This window comes from Pleurodeles waltl, chromosome 7, assembly GCF_031143425.1.
Source record: "Pleurodeles waltl isolate 20211129_DDA chromosome 7, aPleWal1.hap1.20221129, whole genome shotgun sequence".
Lineage (NCBI taxonomy): Eukaryota > Metazoa > Chordata > Amphibia > Caudata > Salamandridae > Pleurodeles > Pleurodeles waltl.
Genome location: NC_090446.1, coordinates 1,528,446 through 1,545,224, shown reverse-complemented (window position 1 = coordinate 1,545,224; position 16,779 = coordinate 1,528,446). Strand labels below are relative to the sequence as shown.

The 16,779-nt window shown below is 59.5% G+C and overlaps 1 protein-coding gene across 1 annotated transcript in view; it reads left to right on the top strand.

The window, feature by feature from the left end:
* EPHA1 (EPH receptor A1) overlaps positions 1-16,779 on the top strand; it is a 161,720-nt gene that overhangs the window by 93,006 nt on the left and 51,935 nt on the right. Inside the window, exons 8-10 of the mRNA XM_069242658.1 lie at positions 1,870-1,966; positions 2,867-2,922; positions 3,794-3,919. Coding sequence (XP_069098759.1) covers positions 1,870-1,966; positions 2,867-2,922; positions 3,794-3,919 — 279 coding nt within the window. The remainder of the gene's footprint in view (positions 1-1,869; positions 1,967-2,866; positions 2,923-3,793; positions 3,920-16,779) is intronic.

Below are 16,779 nucleotides of genomic sequence, written 5' to 3'. Positions count from 1 at the left end.
CAGGCTACACTCAGTCCTAAGGCCTGCACACAGGCTACACTCAGTCCAAGGCCTGCACACAGGCTACACTCAGTCCAAGGCCTGCACGTAGAGTGCACTCAGTCCAAGGCCTGCACACAGCTTACACTCAGTCCAAGGCTTGCACACAGAGTGCATTCAGTCCAAGGCCGGCACACAGGCTACTCTCAGTCCAAGGCCTGCACACAGCTTACACTCAGTCCAAGGCCTGCACACAGCTTACACTCAGTCCAAGGCCTGCACACAGGTTACACTCAGTCCAAGGCCTGCACACAGCTTACACTCAGTCCAAGGCCTGCACACAGGTTACACTCAGTCCAAGGCCTGCAGACAGAGTGCACCTAGTCCAAGGCCTGCAGACAGAGTGCACTCAGTCCAAGGCCTGCAGACAGAGTGCACTCAGTCCAAGGCCTGCAGACAGAGTGCACTCAGTCCAAGGCCTGCAGACAGAGTGCACTCAGTCCAAGGCCTGCAGACAGAGTGCACTCAGTCCAAGGCCTGCAGACAGAGTGCACTCAGTCCAAGGCCTGCAGACAGAGTGCACTCAGTCCAAGGCCTGCAGACAGAGTGCACTCAGTCCAAGGCCTGCAAACAGCTTACACTCAGTCCAAGGCCTGCACACAGGTTACACTCAGTCCAAGGCCTGCACATAGAGTGCACTCAGTCCAAGGCCTGCACATAGAGTGCACTCAGTCCAAGGCCTGCACATAGAGTGCACTCAGTCCAAGGCCTGCACACAGGCTACACTCAGTCCAAGGCCTGCACACAGGCTACACTCAGTCCTAAGGCCTGCACACAGGCTACACTCAGTCCTAAGGCCTGCACACAGGCTACACTCAGTCCTAAGGCCTGCACACAGGCTACACTCAGTCCTAAGGCCTGCACACAGGCTACACTCAGTCCTAAGGCCTGCACACAGGCTACACTTAGTCCTAAGGCCTGCACAAAGGCTACACTCAGTCCAAGGCCTGCACGTAGAGTGCACTCAGTCCAAGGCCTGCACACAGCTTACACTCAGTCCAAGGCTTGCACACAGAGTGCATTCAGTCCAAGGCCGGCACACAGGCTACTCTCAGTCCAAGGCCTGCACACAGGCTACACTCAGTCCAAGGCCTGCACGTAGAGTGCACTCAGTCCAAGGCCTGCACACAGCTTACACTCAGTCCAAGGCCTGCACACAGCTTACACTCAGTCCAAGGCCTGCACACAGCTTACACTCAGTCCAAGGCCTGCACACAGGTTACACTCAGTCCAATCCCTGCAGACAGAGTGCACCTAGTCCAAGGCCTGCAGACAGAGTGCACCTAGTCCAAGGCCTGCAGACAGAGTGCACCTAGTCCAAGGCCTGCAGACAGAGTGCACCTAGTCCAAGGCCTGCAGACAGAGTGCACTCAGTCCAAGGCCTGCAGACAGGCTACACTCCGTCCAAGGCCTGCACACAGGCTACACTCCGTCCAAGGCCTGCACACAGGCTACACTCCGTCCAAGGCCTGCACAGAGTGCACTCAGTCCAAAGCCTGCACAGAGTGCACTCAGTCCAAAGCCTGCACAGAGTGCACTCAGTCCAAGGCCTGCACACAGGCTACACTCAGTCCAAGACCTGCACACAGAGTGCACTCAGTCCAAGGCCTGCACACAGGTTACACTCAGTCCTAAGGCCTGCTCATAGAGTGCACTCAGTCCAAGGCCGGTCTCTTCACCCTGTGAGGAGGGATCCATCTGCGGATGATGGGGGGGGGGGGGGGCATTCATTGCTCTCCTTGAGTTTCCTCGTTTCACTGGTGTTTTGGGGGTGCTGGGGGGGTTCCCTGTGCACCACTGATGCCCTAAGGGTGACTCTCTCTCTTTCAGAGCCCAAGGGGCTGTCGGCGGGCGAGGCGGCTGCCATTGCTGTGGCGCTGCTGGTGGCGGCCGGAGTACTGGTACTCGTGCTCTACATCCGGCGGAGGTAAGAACGGGCACCCCTCGGCGAGGTGCTCAAGGAGTGGGGGTGCTGCGGGGCAGGGGCGAGGTGCATCGTCTGAGCTACATGTGGGTCCCACAGATATTCTAACAGGGCCCCCGGGGTAGGGTGGGGTGCAGTGTCGGAATAGCTGGGGCCCCCGGGTAGGACTGGGGTACTTCTTGGGGCTGCTCTGTGGTCGGCACCGGGGTGCTGTGGGTCTTAGTTGGGGTGCAGTGCCAGAAGCAGGGGCCCCTGGGTAGGACTGGGGTACTTCTTGGGGCTCCTCTGTGGTTGGCTACGGGGTGCTGTGGGTCTCAGTTGGGGTACAGTGCCGGAAGAGTAGTGGTTCCCGGGGTAGAATTGGGGTGCTGTGGTTCTCAGTTGGGGTGCAGTACTGGAAGAACTGGGGCCCCCGGGTATGATTGGGGTGCTGTGGGTCACAGTCGGGGTGCAGACCCGGAAGCAGGGGCCCCTGGGTAGGACTAGGGTACTTCTTGGGGCTCCTCTGTGGTTCGCTGCGGGGTGCTGTGGGTCACAGTTGGGGTGCAGTACTGGAAGAGCTGGGGCCCCCGGGTATGATTGGGGTGCTGGGGGTCACAGTCGGGGTGCAGTCCCGGAAGCGGGGGCCCCTGGGTAGGACTGGGGTGCTGTGGATCACAGTCGGGGTTCTGTCCCGGAAGCAGGGGCCCCTGGGTAGGACTAGGGTACTTCTTGGGGCTCCTCTGTGGTTCGCTGCGGGGTGCTGTGGGTCTCAGTTGGGGTGCTCTGCCAGAGCTGCGCACAAGCCCCAGTCCTGCACCCCGGGATACTCCCCTCAGGGTGGAGGTCCTTGGGCAGAGCCGGGGGGTGTTGACACCCCAGGGTGACCCACCTTCTGATAGACTGATTGTGTTTTTTATGCAGAAGGTCTCGCCGCAAAGGAGGCCGACCGGACAGCAGCTCCACGGGCTCGGACAGAGGTAAGGTCTCAGCAGCTGGGGCGCTTCAAGGCACTAGGAAGCGCTATGGGCCAGTCTGGCCCTTCCATTGTAGTGCCTCTATAGGTTAATGTCTTCGGTTCTGTTAGTGCCCTGGCTCTGTAGGTTGTGGGGGCAGAGATGGCAGGGGTCAAAGGTCACTAGAGCATAGACGAGGAAGAGGTGGATGAGTGGGTGTCTTTGTGAGGGCAGGGCTAGTGCAGTGCCTGTCTGGGGGCAAGGCCCTCAGGGAAGAGGAATCACCCCTCCCGGGCAGCTCCCCCGTGGTGGTGGCATTACCCGGGCACTCTGTGAATCCAGCAGCCCTGCCCTCCCAGTGCCAGGGTGGGTGCCAGAAGGTAGATGCAAGGGTGGGTGCCAGAGTGCGGTGATCGTGTGTGGGTGCCAGGGTGTGATACCAGGGTGTGGTGCCAGGGTAAGTGCCAGCGAGGTTTCCAGGGTCTGGTGGCAGGGTATGGTGGCAAGGTGTGGTGACAGGATGTGGTGCCTGGCTGTGGTGCCAGGATTAGTGCCAGCGAGAGTGGCAGGGTGTGGTTCGAGGGTGGGTGCCAGGATGTGGTGCCAGGGTGGTTTGGTACCAGCGAGGGTGACAGGGTGTGGTGTCAGGCCAGGGTGAGGGTGCCAGGCTGCGGTGCCAGCGAAAGTGGCAGGATGTGGTGCCAAGGTGGATGCCAGGATGTGGTGCCAGGGTGAGTGTCGAGGCGTGGGTGGCTGAGTGGGTGCCAGGGTGAGTGTCGAGGCGCCGGTGTCAGGGTGAATACCAGGGTGTCAGGCCATGGTGAGGGTGCCAGGCTGGGTGCCAGGCTGCGGTGGGGTTCATGAAGGCTCCCCTAATGCCCGTCTCCCCCCGCAGAGGAGAAGGTGCTCCTGAAGCCGTACGTGGACCTGCTGGCCTACCAGGACCCGGCCCAGGCCTTCCAGCAGTTCACCCGGGAGATCGACCCGGACTGGGTCACCACCGAGGACGTCATCGGCGAGGGTGAGTGCAGGGCGGCGTGCCCACCGCCCCTGCGGGGGGAGGGGCCTGTCTGTGCTGTCGCTTCCCCTCCACCCTGTCTGTCCTGTCGCTTCCCCTCCACCCTGTCTGTCCTTCTGTGCCCTGTCACTTCCCCTCCACCCTGTCCATCCTGTCGCTTCCTCTCCACCCTGTCACTTCACTCCACCCTGTCTGCTCTGTCACTTCACTCCACCCTGTCTGTCCTTCTGTGCCCTGTCATTTCCCCTCCACCCTCTCTGCCCTGTCACTTCACTCCACCTTGTCTGTCTTCTCACTTCCTGTCCACCCTGTCTGTCCTCTCACTTCCCCTCCACCCTGTCTGTCCTGTCACTTCCCCTCCACCCTGTATGTCCTGTCGCTTCCCCTCCACCCTGTATGTCCTGTCGCTTCCCCTCCACCCTGTCTGTCCTCTCACTTCCCCTCCACCCTGTCTGTCCTGTCGCTTCCCCTCCACCCTGTATGTCCTGTCGCTTCCCCTCCACCCTGTCTGTCCTTCTGTGCCCTGTCACTTCCCCTGCACCCTCTCTGCCCTGTCACTTCACTCCACCCTGTCTGTCCTCTCACTTCCTGTCCACCCTGTCTGTCCTCCTGCGCCCTGTCACTTCCACTCCACCTCTGCCTCCCGTCTCCCCCTCTCCACAGTCCCTCAGCCGTCTCTCTGTTCCGTTACCACCTCCTCCTGTCTCTCTCCAAAGCCTCACTCTCTCACCGGTCTCTCTCCTTCTCGCACTGTCTGCGGCCTCTCCCCACCCTCTGCTCCCTGCCCTCTCTCTGGCCCCGGTTTCTCCATCCCCCCATCCTCGCCTTTCTCTCCTCCGTTTCCCTCTTCTCTCACTCTCCCTCCTCTCGAGATCCCAACTCGGAATATCTGTCGATGTAGAGTACGCTCTGCCGTCTCCCTACACTCTCATGCTGGCCCCCCTCTCTCCTCTCGCCCTCTGCTCCCTCTCTCCTCTCACCCTCTGCTCCCTCTCTCTCCTCTCGCCCTCTGCTCCCTCTCTCCTCTCACCCTCTGCTCCCCCTCTCTCCTCTCGCCCTCTGCTCCCTCTCTCCTCTCACCCTCTGCTCCCTCTCTCTCCTCTCACCCGCTGCTCCCTCTCTCCTCTCACCCGCTGCTCCCTCTCTCTCCTCTCTCTCCTCTCGCCCTCTGCTCCCTCTCTCCTCTCACCCTCTGCTCCCTCTCTCTCCTCTCGCCCTCTGCTCCCTCTCTCCTCTCACCCTCTGCTCCCTCTCTCTCCTCTCTCTCCTCTCGCCCTCTGCTCCCTCTCTCCTCTCACCCTCTGCTCCCTCTCTCTCCTCTCGCCCTCTGCTCCCTCTCTCCTCTCGCCCTCTGCTCCCTCTCTCTCCTCTCGCCCTCTGCTCCCTCTCTCCTCTCGCCCTCTGCTCCCTCTCTCCTCTCACCCGCTGCTCCCTCTCTCTCCTCTCTCTCCTCTCACCCTCCGCTCCCTCCTCTTACCTTCTGCTCCCTTTGCTCCCTCTCTCTCCTCTCTCTCCTCTCACCCTCTGCTCCCTCTCTCTCCTCTCACCCGCTGCTCCCTCTCTCTCCTCTCTCTCCTCTCGCCCTCTGCTCCCTCTCTCCTCTCACCCTCTGCTCCCTCTCTCTCCTCTCGCCCTCTGCTCCCTCTCTCCTCTCACCCTCTGCTCCCTCTCTCTCCTCTCACCCTCTGCTCCCTCTCTCTCCTCTCACCCGCTGCTCCCTCTCTCTCCTCTCACCCGCTGCTCCCTCTCTCTCCTCTCACCCGCTGCTCCCTCTCTCTCCTCTCGCCCTCTGCTCCCTCTCTCCTCTCGCCCTCTGCTCCCTCTCTCCTCTCACCCTCTGCTCCCTCTCTCTCCTCTCACCCTCTGCTCCCTCTCTCTCCTCTCACCCTCTGCTCCCTCTCTCTCCTCTCACCCGCTGCTCCCTCTCTCTCCTCTCTCTCCTCTCACCCTCCGCACCCTCCTCTTACCTTCTGCTCCCTTTGCTCCCTCTCTGTCCTCTCACCCTTTGCTCCCTCTCTGTCCTCTCACCCTCTGCTCCCTCTCTCCTCTCACCCTCTGCTCCCTCTCTCTCCTCTCACCCGCTGCTCCCTCTCTCTCCTCTCTCTCCTCTCACCCTCCGCTCCCTCCTCTTACCTTCTGCTCCCTTTGCTCCCTCTCTCTCCTCTCACCCTCTGCTCCCTCTCTCTCCTCTCACCCTCTGCTCCCTCTCTCTCCTCTCACCCTCTGCTCCCTCTCTCTCCTCTCACCCGCTACTCCCTCTCTCTCCTCTCTCTCCTCTCACCCTCCGCACCCTCCTCTTACCTTCTGCTCCCTTTGCTCCCTCTCTCTCCTCTCACCCTCTGCTCCCTCTCTGTCCTCTCACCCTCTGCTCCCTCTCTCTCCTCTCACCCTCTGCTCCCTCTCTCTCCTCTCACCCTCCGCTCCCTCCTCTTACCTTCTGCTCCCTTTGCTCCCTCTCTCTCCTCTCACCCTCTGCTCCCTCTCCTCTCACCCTCTGCTCCCTCTCTCTCCTCTCACCCCTCTCACCCTCCGCTCCCTCTCTCTCCACTCACCCTTTGCTCCCCCTCTCTCCTCTCACCCCTCTCACCCTCTGTCCCTCTCTGAGGGCCTCCAAGCAACACTCCGCCTTTATGCAGCGTGAATCTATCTAGATTCACAGTGCTGTGCTATCCCGCCACCTAGTGGTTGGTTCTGGAATTGTATCTACACATGTAACCACTTTTCAGGTCTACACAGCCATGTGCTGTCTATTGGTGCCATATTGTTGTTTACCATGGACATGGAGGGTCTTGGAACCCGCCCATTGCTTGCCATTGGTCGGCTTTCCTTGTTGCTCTTGTTTCCCTGCTTCTTATTTGTGCACCAGCTTGCCAATATTGTATTTGTCCCTCCCATGGAGCGCTGCTTGTTTACCATCACTTGGATTGGCACCATCTCTGCTAGCTTTTAAAGCATTTCTTTTCCTCTGGTGCCCACACTCTCTAACACTGTGTTTTCCAGCTGTCTCAAGAGATATCCAAGCCCACTGATGGACATGCTCTTCGATGGTGAGTGATTCTCAAGAGATATCCAAGCCACTGATGGACATGCCCTTCGATGGTGAGTGATGCTCAGAGATAAGCCTGGCTCTTGCCAGGAGCCCGGATCCTGTGCACGTGGTAGCTTGCCCATGGGCACAGTGCCACGCTCGATGGTGAGTGATGCTCAGAGATAAGCCTGGCTCTTGCCAGGGCACTAGAGGGGAAGGGCCACAGCTCACTTTCTTGGCTCGGCACTTCCATCGTCGGTGTGGGACACGTCGAGGCCACACCAGGCCACTCCCGGCAGAGGCAGCCTTCTCACCCCGGCCTCTCACCCCCAACTATCCCACTGCTTTTGTGGCCGCACTGGATCTAGGGGTCACAGCAGCAGACCCAGTCCCTGACACCCCGCCTTCTCGGCTGCCTCTAAACCCTCCGACCATCCCCTGGAAGGGATAGCAGAGCCCTCCGGCCACCTCCAGGGGCCCGAGCAGCGTGCCCTCCGGACCTCCGTGCCCTGCTCCACGAAGGGCCCAGGGGTGGCACCTCCGGAGCCACTGGGCACGGGCTCCATTCACTTCTTGGCACCCACCTTGGATGTTGGCCTTCTGATGTGGGAGGGATTTATCTGCACCCCTGGATCCCCAGGGCTCCTGTTCCATCTCTTTGTCCTCCGGCCCTCAGATGGGGGGCTGGAAGATCCCGCCACCAAGATCTCGGTTCTGGGGTCTGTAGTGAGGCTCCACGTGTCTGTGAACGCGCTGTTGTTTCTGGGGGTTCAGTCCTTCCAATCCTGGGTCCCGGGCACCTTCAGTGGACGATGACGTCTCCGTGACTCTTCGCATTCACTTCCAGATGTCGAGCGCTCTCGGACGCAGAGGTTCATCTTGAGGCAGGAGGCGCTTTCCTGCTCCTCAGAGGGTCGCAGACATCTGAGAGAGGTCTGACGTTTCTGAGTCAGACTTCCACCCTGGATCTGCGGATCCTGCCGGGCCCAGGGCCCTGTGCAGGCTGTTGGTGCCACACCCCAGGTGGGGATGGGGACCCTTCTGTGAAGCCTGAGGACGCAGCGCTCCAGCTTCAGGCGAGTCTCTGCCCAGAGGGGCAGCTTCTCAGCTCACCTGGTGGATCCACCCAACAGACGTGGTGGATTCTGCAAATAGCCCTCAGAAGCACGGGTCACCCTGGGCACAAACCCGGGGTGCCTACCTGGCCGACAGTCAGTGCGAGGCCTCTAGTCTGAGCCCCTGAAGCGTTGCAGCTCCTGGCAGGAGAGGATGCTGTGGGCGTCCACCTCGGGGAGGGCAGTCAGTCCTGGCAGGCTGGGCAGAGTGTGTCTTGGCCCTTTGTGGGGAGGTGACGGCCTGTGGCACTGGGCATATTGAGGTACTTTCTGGTGGTGGCTGCTGCGCCCCCCTCAATGCTCGGGCATTTCCCAAGGAGGGCCAGAAGAGGGAACTACACCCGACACTGATGGAGGCGAATGTCTCCACATTGGGTTTCCATGCACGAGCCTTGTCACCCCAGGTTAGAGCAGGGGGTTTCCTGTGTTTGGGGCGATGCCTCCCTCTGACCGGTTCCCCAGGGATCCTTTCAGGCCGAGCTCGTCTCAGTTGGCTGCACGGGTTTCCTTTGATCCCGGTCCTTTCAAAGGTCCCATGGGAGCTGCAGGGGGACGAGAACATCTGATCCCGACCTTCCAGGTTGGTCAAGGAGGACCTCATAGACGGATCTGTTGGCACTCAGCATCCGGCCAGCCCCTCCTGCCCCGCGTGGGGTGGCCTGCTCTGGCAGAAGGGTGGTCGGTGCTCCACCCCAATCCCACAGCCACTGCAGCTGCATGGGTGGAGAGTCCGTGCCACAGCCAGAGTTCTGTTGTCCACCTGGCGAAGATGGAGATGTGACTGTCCACCAAACCCAACACCAAAGCTATCTGTGAGATCGGTGGATGAGCTCCTCCTGTGCAGGGCTGGAGCCCCAATCCTTCTACACCCCCCTCTCTGCCATCTTGTGACTTGTGGCACAGAAGCTCAGTCCGGAACCCAGGCGCGCAGGGCTGGATTACTGGACCATCGGGGTAGATAGGACAAGACGGTGACCAACGGCATCATTTCATATTGGCCATCTTCGGTACCAGGGTCTGCTGTTCCATGGCAAGGAGTGCGGGGGGCATCCGTGCCCACCCCCTCAGGGCTGTGGCTGCTGCCACAGCCCCTTCCGGTGGTCTACCCGTTGCAGGTATCTGCCACACATCTCCCTGGGTATCTTCCATACTCTGCGACCACCGCTAGTGCCTTATGTCTCCGGCACGTCGCAACGGTACCTCCCAAGCTGGGCTGGATTTCTCTGGGTAACTAACGGCATTCCATCCCGTCTCCCTGGATGTCACGTTCATAAACCCACAGCAAGTTGTATCCATCAGAAGAAGTGCCCTACCTCTACAGCAGACCCTGCCCTCCCCCTCCACGTTGTTGGGGTCATGGTTCCTAAGATGCCAGGTGTGCAAACATCCGATGCGCTGTACTGGCCCTGCCAATGCTCATCTCGTGGTGCCTTCCTGATGCCAGTGCTGGTTGGCACCCAGGGCACTGCTGTCCTCACGGCGGAGTACAGATGTGAGGGAGGGCCCAGGGTCTCAGAAGGTGTGGCTGGCACATGTCTTCCATACAAGTCTGAGGCCTCATTCCGTGGAAGTCCACAGATCCACACATCCGCTCAGTGTGTCTTCCTTCAGGTAAGTGGCCAGCATTCCCAGTCCAGGGTCATGCCTCTCCGGCTTCCTACAGCTCCAGGGGCGCTTACCAAATGCTTGGCCATGGCAGCCTTCCAGCTCAGAAGGGAAGGGGGCGCCCACATGTTTCCTTCGATTGATGATTGGCTGGTAGGAGCAGCAGGGCTGAGCCCACACCCACCACTACTTCTCTCCTCCAGAGGCTGGGAGTTACTATAGATGCCACCAAATCCCATCTCCAGCCTCTCCAGGCTCAACCTTCAGGCCCCCCAGATCCAACCCTCCAGCCCTTCCAGATTCAACCCTCAAGCCCTTCCAGATTCAACCCTCCAGCCCTTCCAGATTCAACCCTCCAGGCCCTCCAGATCCAACCTCCCAGGCCCTCCGGATTCAACCCTCCAGGCCCTCCGGATTCAACCCTCCAGGCCCTCCGGATTCAACCCTCCAGGCCCTCCAGATCCAACCCTCCAGCCCCCCCCCCCAGATCCAACCCTCCAGCCCCCCCCCCCCAGATCCAACCCTCCAGCCCCCCCCCCCCAGATCCAACCCTCCAGGCCCCCCAGATCCAACCCTCCAGCCCTTCCAGATTCAACCCTCCAGCCCCCGAGATCCTACCCTCCAGCCCCCGAGATCCAACCCTCCAGCCCTTCCAGATCCAACCCTCCAGGCCCCCCCCCAGATCCAACCCTCCAGGCCCCCCAGATCCAACCCTCCAGGCCCCCCAGATCCAACCCTCCAGGCCCCCCAGATCCAACCCTCCAGGCCCCCCAGATCCAACCCTCCAGGCCCCCCAGATCCAACCCTCCAGGCCCCCCGGATTCAACCCTCCAGCCCCTCCGGATCCAACCCTCCAGCCCTCCAGATTCAACCCTCCAGGCTCTCCAGATCCAACCCTCCAGGCTCTCCAGATCCAACCCTCCAGGCTCTCCAGATCCAACCCTCCAGGCTCTCCAGATCCAACCCTCCAGGCTCTCCAGATCCAACCCTCCAGGCTCTCCAGATCCAACCCTCCAGGCTCTCCAGATCCAACCCTCCAGGCTCTCCAGATCCAACCCTCCAGGCCCTCCAGATCCAACCCTCCAGGCCCTCCAGATCCAACCCTCCAGGCCCTCCAGATTCAACCCTCCAGCCCCCGAGATCCTACCCTCCAGCCCCCGAGATCCTACCCTCCAGCCCCCGAGATCCTACCCTCCAGCCCTTCCAGATCCAACCCTCCAGCCCTTCCAGATCCAACCCTCCAGCCCCCCCAGATCCAACCCTCCAGGCCCCCCAGATCCAACCCTCCAGGCCCCCCAGATCCAACCCTCCAGGCCCCCCGGATCCAACCCTCCAGGCCCCCCGGATTCAACCCTCCAGCCCCTCCGGATTCAACCCTCCGGCCCCTCCAGATCCAACCCTCCAGGCCCTCCAGATCCAACCCTCCAGGCCCTCCAGATCCAACCCTCCAGGCCCTCCAGATCCAACCCTCCAGGCCCTCCAGATCCAACCTTCCAGGCCCTCCAGATCCAACCCTCCAGGCCCTCCAGATCCAACCCTCCAGGCCCTCCAGATCCAACCCTCCAGGCCCTCCAGATACAACCCTCCAGCCCCCCGAGATCCAACGCTCCAGGCCCCCCAGATGCAACCCTCCAGGCCTTCCAGCGCCTCCAGATCCAACACTCCAGCCCTTCTAGATTCAGCACTCCCAGCCCTCCAGATGCAACCCTCCAGCCCCTCCAGATGCAACCCTCCAGCCCCTCCAGATGCAACCCTCCAGCCCCTCCAGATGCAACCCTCCAGATGCAACCCTCCAGCCCCTCCAGATGCAACCCTCCAGCCCCTCCAGATGCAACCCTCTAGCCCCTCCAGATGCAACCCTCTAGCCCCTCCAGATGCAACCCTCCAGATCCAACACTCCAGCCCTTCTAGATTCAGCACTCCCTGCCCTCCAGATGCAACCCTCCAGCCCCCCGAGATCCAACCCTCCAGCCCCCCGAGATCCAACCCTCCAGCCCCCCGAGATCCAACCCTCCAGCCCCCCGAGATCCAACCCTCCAGCCCCCCGAGATCCAACCTGTAGGAGGCTGGACTGGCTTGTAGTGAGTACCAAGGGGTACTTGCACCTTGCACCAGGCCCAGTTATCCCTTATTAGTGTATAGGGTGTCTAGCAGAATAGGCTGATAGATAATGGTAGCTTAGCAGAGCAGCTTAGGCTGAACTAGGAGACGTGTGAAGCTACTACAGTACCACTTAGTGTCACTTGCACAATATCATAAGAAAACACAATACACAGTTATACTAAAAATAAAGGTACTTTATTTTTATGACAATATGCCAAAGTATCTCGGAGTGTACCCTCAGTGAGAGGATAGGAAATATACACAAGATATATGTACACAATACCAAAAATATGCAGTATAGTCTTAGAAAACAGTGCAAACAATGTATAGTTACAATAGGATGCAATGGGGACACATAGGGATAGGGGCAACACAAACCATATACTCCAAAAGTGGAATGCGAACCACGAATGGACCCCAAACCTATGTGACCTTGTAGAGGGTCGCTGGGACTATTAGAAAATAGTGAGAGTTAGAAAAATAACCCTCCCCAAGACCCTGAAAAGTGAGTGCAAAGTGCACTAAAGTTCCCCTAAGGACAAAGAAGTTGTGTTAGAGGAATAATGCAGGAAAGACACAAACCAACAATGCAACAACGATGGATTTCCAATCTAGGGTACCTGTGGAACAAGGGGACCAAGTCCAAAAGTCACAAGCAAGTCGGAGATGGGCAGATGCCCAGGAAATGCCAGCTGCGGGTGCAAAGAAGCTTCTACTGGACAGAAGAAGCTGAGGTTTCTGCAGGAACGAAAAGGGCTAGAGACTTCCCCTTTGGTGGACGGATCCCTCTTGCCGTGGAGAGTCGTGCAGAAGTGTTTTCCCGCCGAAAGAACGCCAACAAGCCTTGCTAGCTGCAAATCGTGCGGTTAGCGTTTTTGGATGCTGCTGTGGCCCAGGAGGGACCAGGAGGTCGCAAATTGGACCAGGAGGTAGAGGGGACGTCGAGCAAGACAAGGAGCCCTCTTAGCAGCAGGTAGCACCCCGAGAAGTGCCAGAAACAGGCACTACGAGGATGCGTGAAACGGTGCTCACCCGAAGTCGCACAAAGGAGTCCCACGTCGCCGGAGAACAACTTAGGAGGTCGTGCAATGCAGGTTAGAGTGCCGTGGACCCAGGCTGGACTGTGCACAAACGATTTCCGCCGGAAGTGCACGGAGGCCGGAGTAGCTGCAAAAGTCGCGGTTCCCAGCAATGCAGTCTAGCGAGGTGAGGCAAGGACTTACCTCCACCAAACTTGGACTGAAGAGTCACTGGACTGTGGGAGTTACTTGGACAGAGTTGCTGGATTCGAGGGACCTCGCTCGTCGTGCTGAGAGGAGACCCAAGGGACCGGTAATGCAGCTTTTTGGTGCCTGCGGTTGCAGGGGGAAGATTCCGTCGACCCACGGGAGATTTCTTTGGAGCTTCTAGTGCAGAGAGGAGGCAGACTACCCCCACAGCATGCACCACCAGGAAAACAGTCGAGAAGGCGGCAGGATCAGCGTTACAGAGTTGCAGTAGTCGTCTTTGCTACTATGTTGCAGGTTTGCAGGCTTCCAGCGCGGTCAGCAGTCGATTCCTTGGCAGAAGGTGAAGAGAGAGATGCAGAGGAACTCGGATGAGCTCTTGCATTCGTTATCTAAAGTTTCCCCAGAGAAAGAGACCCTAAATAGCCAGAAAAGAGGGTTTGGCTACCTAGGAGAGAGGATAGGCTAGCAACACCTGAAGGAGCCTATCAGAAGGAGTCTCTGACGTCACCTGGTGGCACTGGCCACTCAGAGCAGTCCAGTGTGCCAGCAGCACCTCTGTTTCCAAGATGGCAGAGGTCTGGAGCACACTGGAGGAGCTCTGGACACCTCCCAGTGGAGGTGCAGGTCAGGGGAGTGGTCACTCCCCTTTCCTTTGTCTAGTTTCGCGCCAGAGCAGGGCTAAGGGGTCCCCTGAACCGGTGTAGACTGGTTTATGCAGAATTGGGCACATCTGTGCCCAAGAAAGCATTTCCAGAGGCTGGGGGAGGCTACTCCTCCCCTGCCTTCACACCATTTTCCAAAGGGAGAGGGTGTAACACCCTCTCTCAGAGGAAGTCCTTTGTTCTGCCATCCTGGGACAAGCCTGGCTTGACCCCAGGGGGGCAGAAACCTGTCTGAGGGGTTGGCAGCAGCAGCAGCTGCAGTGAAACCCCAGGAAAGGCAGTTTGGCAGTACCAGGGTCTGTGCTACAGGCCACTGGGATCATGGTATTGTGCCAACTATGCCAGGATGGCATAGAGGGGGCAATTCCATGATCATAGACATGTTACATGGCCATATTCGGAGTTACCATTGTGAAGCTACATATAGGTAGTGACCTATATGTAGTGCACGTAATTAATGGTGTCCCCGCACTCACAAAGTTCAGGGAATTGGCCCTGAACAATGTGGGGGCACCTTGGCTAGTGCCAGGGTGCCCTCACACTAAGTAACTTTGCACCTAACCTTTACCAGGTAAAGGTTAGACATATAGGTGACTTATAAGTTACTTAAGTGCAGTGTAAAATGGCTGTGAAATAACGTGGACGTTATTTCACTCAGGCTGCAGTGGCAGGCCTGTGTAAGAATAGTCAGAGCTCCCTATGGGTGGCAAAAGAAATGCTGCAGCCCATAGGGATCTCCTGGACCCCCAATACCCTGGGTACCTCAGTACCATATACTAGGGAATTATAAGGGTGTTCCAGTAAGCCAATATGAATTGGTAAAATTGGTCACTAGCCTGTTAGTGACAATTTGAAAGAAATGAGAGAGCATACCCACTGAGGTTCTGGTTAGCAGAGCCTCAGTGAGACAGTTAGGCACCACACAGGGAACACATACATATAGGCCACAAACATATGAGCACTGGGGTCCTGACTAGCAGGGTCCCAATGACACATAACAAACATACTGAAAACATAGGGTTTTCACTATGAGCACTGGGCCCTGGCTAGCAGGATCCCAGTGAGACTGTGAAAACACCCTGACATACACTCACAAACAGGCCAAAAGTGGGGGTAACAAGGCTAGAAAGAGGCTACTTTCTCACACAACCCTCCAGCCCCCCGAGATCCAACCCTCCAGCCCCCCGAGATCCAACCCTCCAGCCCCCCGAGATCCAACCCTCCAGCCCCCCGAGATCCAACCCTCCAGCCCCCCGAGATCCAACCCTCCAGCCCCCCGAGATCCAACCCTCCAGCCCCCGAGATCCAACCCTCCAGGCCCCCCGAGATCCAACCCTCCAGGCCCCCCGAGATCCAACCCTCCAGGCCCCCCGAGATCCAACCCACCAGGCCCTCCAGATCCAACCTACCAGGCCCTCCAGATCCAACCCTCCAGGTCCTCCAGATCCAACCCTCCAGGTCTTCCAGATTCAACCCTCTGGGCCTTCCAGATTCAACCCTCTGGGCCTTCCAGATCCAACCCTCTGGGCCTTCCAGATTCAACCCTCTGGGCCTTCCAGATTCAACCCTCTGGGCCTTCCAGATTCAACCCTCTGGGCCTTCCAGATTCAACCCTCCGGGACCCTCCAGATCCAACCCTCCAGGCCTTCCAGATCCAACCCTCCAGGCCTTCCAGATCCAACCCTCCAGGCCCTTCCAGATTTCACCCTCCAGGCCCTTCCAGATTTCACCCTCCAGGCCCTCCAGATTAAACCCTCCAGCCCTCCGGATTCAACCCTCCAGCCCCTCAAGTCTCACCCCTCCAGGCCCTCCAGATGCAACCCTCCAGCCCCTCCGGATTCAACCCTCCGGATTCAAACCTCCGGCCCCTCCAGATTCAACCCTCCAGGCCTTCCAGATTCAACCCTCCAGCCCCCCGAGATTCAACCCTCCAGCCCCCCGAGATCCAACCCTCCAGCCCCCCGAGATCCAACGCTCCAGCCCCTCCAGATCCAACGCTCCAGCCCCTCCAGATCCAACACTCCAGCCCCTCCAGATCCAACACTCCAGCCCCTCCAGATCCAACCCTCCAGGCCCTCCAGATTCAACCCTCCAGGCCCTCCAGATTCAACCCTCCAGGCCCTCCAGATTCAACCCTCCAGGCCCTCCAGATTCAACCCTCCAGGCCCTCCAGATTCAACCCTCCAGCCCCTCCAGATTCAACCCTCCAGCCCTTCCAGATTCAACCCTCCAGCCCTTCCAGATTCAACCCTCCAGCCCTTCCAGATTCAACCCTCCAGCCCTTCCAGATTCAACCCTCCAGCCCTTCCAGATTCAACCCTCCAGCCCCCCGAGATTCAACCCTCCAGCCCCCCGAGATTCAACCCTCCAGCCCCCCGAGATTCAACCCTCCAGCCCCCCGAGATTCAACCCTCCGGGCCCCCCAGATCCAACCCTCCGGGCCCCCCAGATCCAACCCTCCGGGCCCCCCAGATCCAACCCTCCGGGCCCCCCAGATCCAACCCTCCGGGCCCCCCAGATCCAACCCTCCGGGCCCCCCAGATCCAACCCTCCGGGCCCCCCAGATCCAACCCTCCAGGCCCCCCAGATCCAACCCTCCAGCCCTTCCAGATCCAACCCTCCAGCCCTTCCAGATCCAACCCTCCAGGCCCTCCGGATTCAACCCTCCAGCCCCTCAAGTCTCACCCCTCCAGGCCCTCCAGATGCAACCCTCCAGCCCCTCCGGATTCAACCCTGCAGCCCCTCCGGATTCAACCCTGCAGCCCCTCCGGATTCAACCCTCCGGCCCCTCCGGATTCAACCCTCCGGCCCCTCCGGATTCAACCCTCCGGCCCCTCCAGATCCAACCCTCCGGCCCCCGAGATTCAACCCTCCAGCCCCCGAGATTCAACCCTCCAGCCCCCCGAGATTCAACGCTCCAGGCCCTCCAGGCCTTCCAGCCCCTCCAGATCCAACACTCCAGCGCCTCCAGATCCAACACTCCAGCGCCTCCAGATCCAACACTCCAGCGCCTCCAGATCCAACCCTCCAGGCCCTCAAGTCTCACCCCTCCAGGCCCTCCAGATCCAACCATCCAGGCCCTGCAGATGCAACCCTCCAGGCCCTCCAGATGCAACCCTCC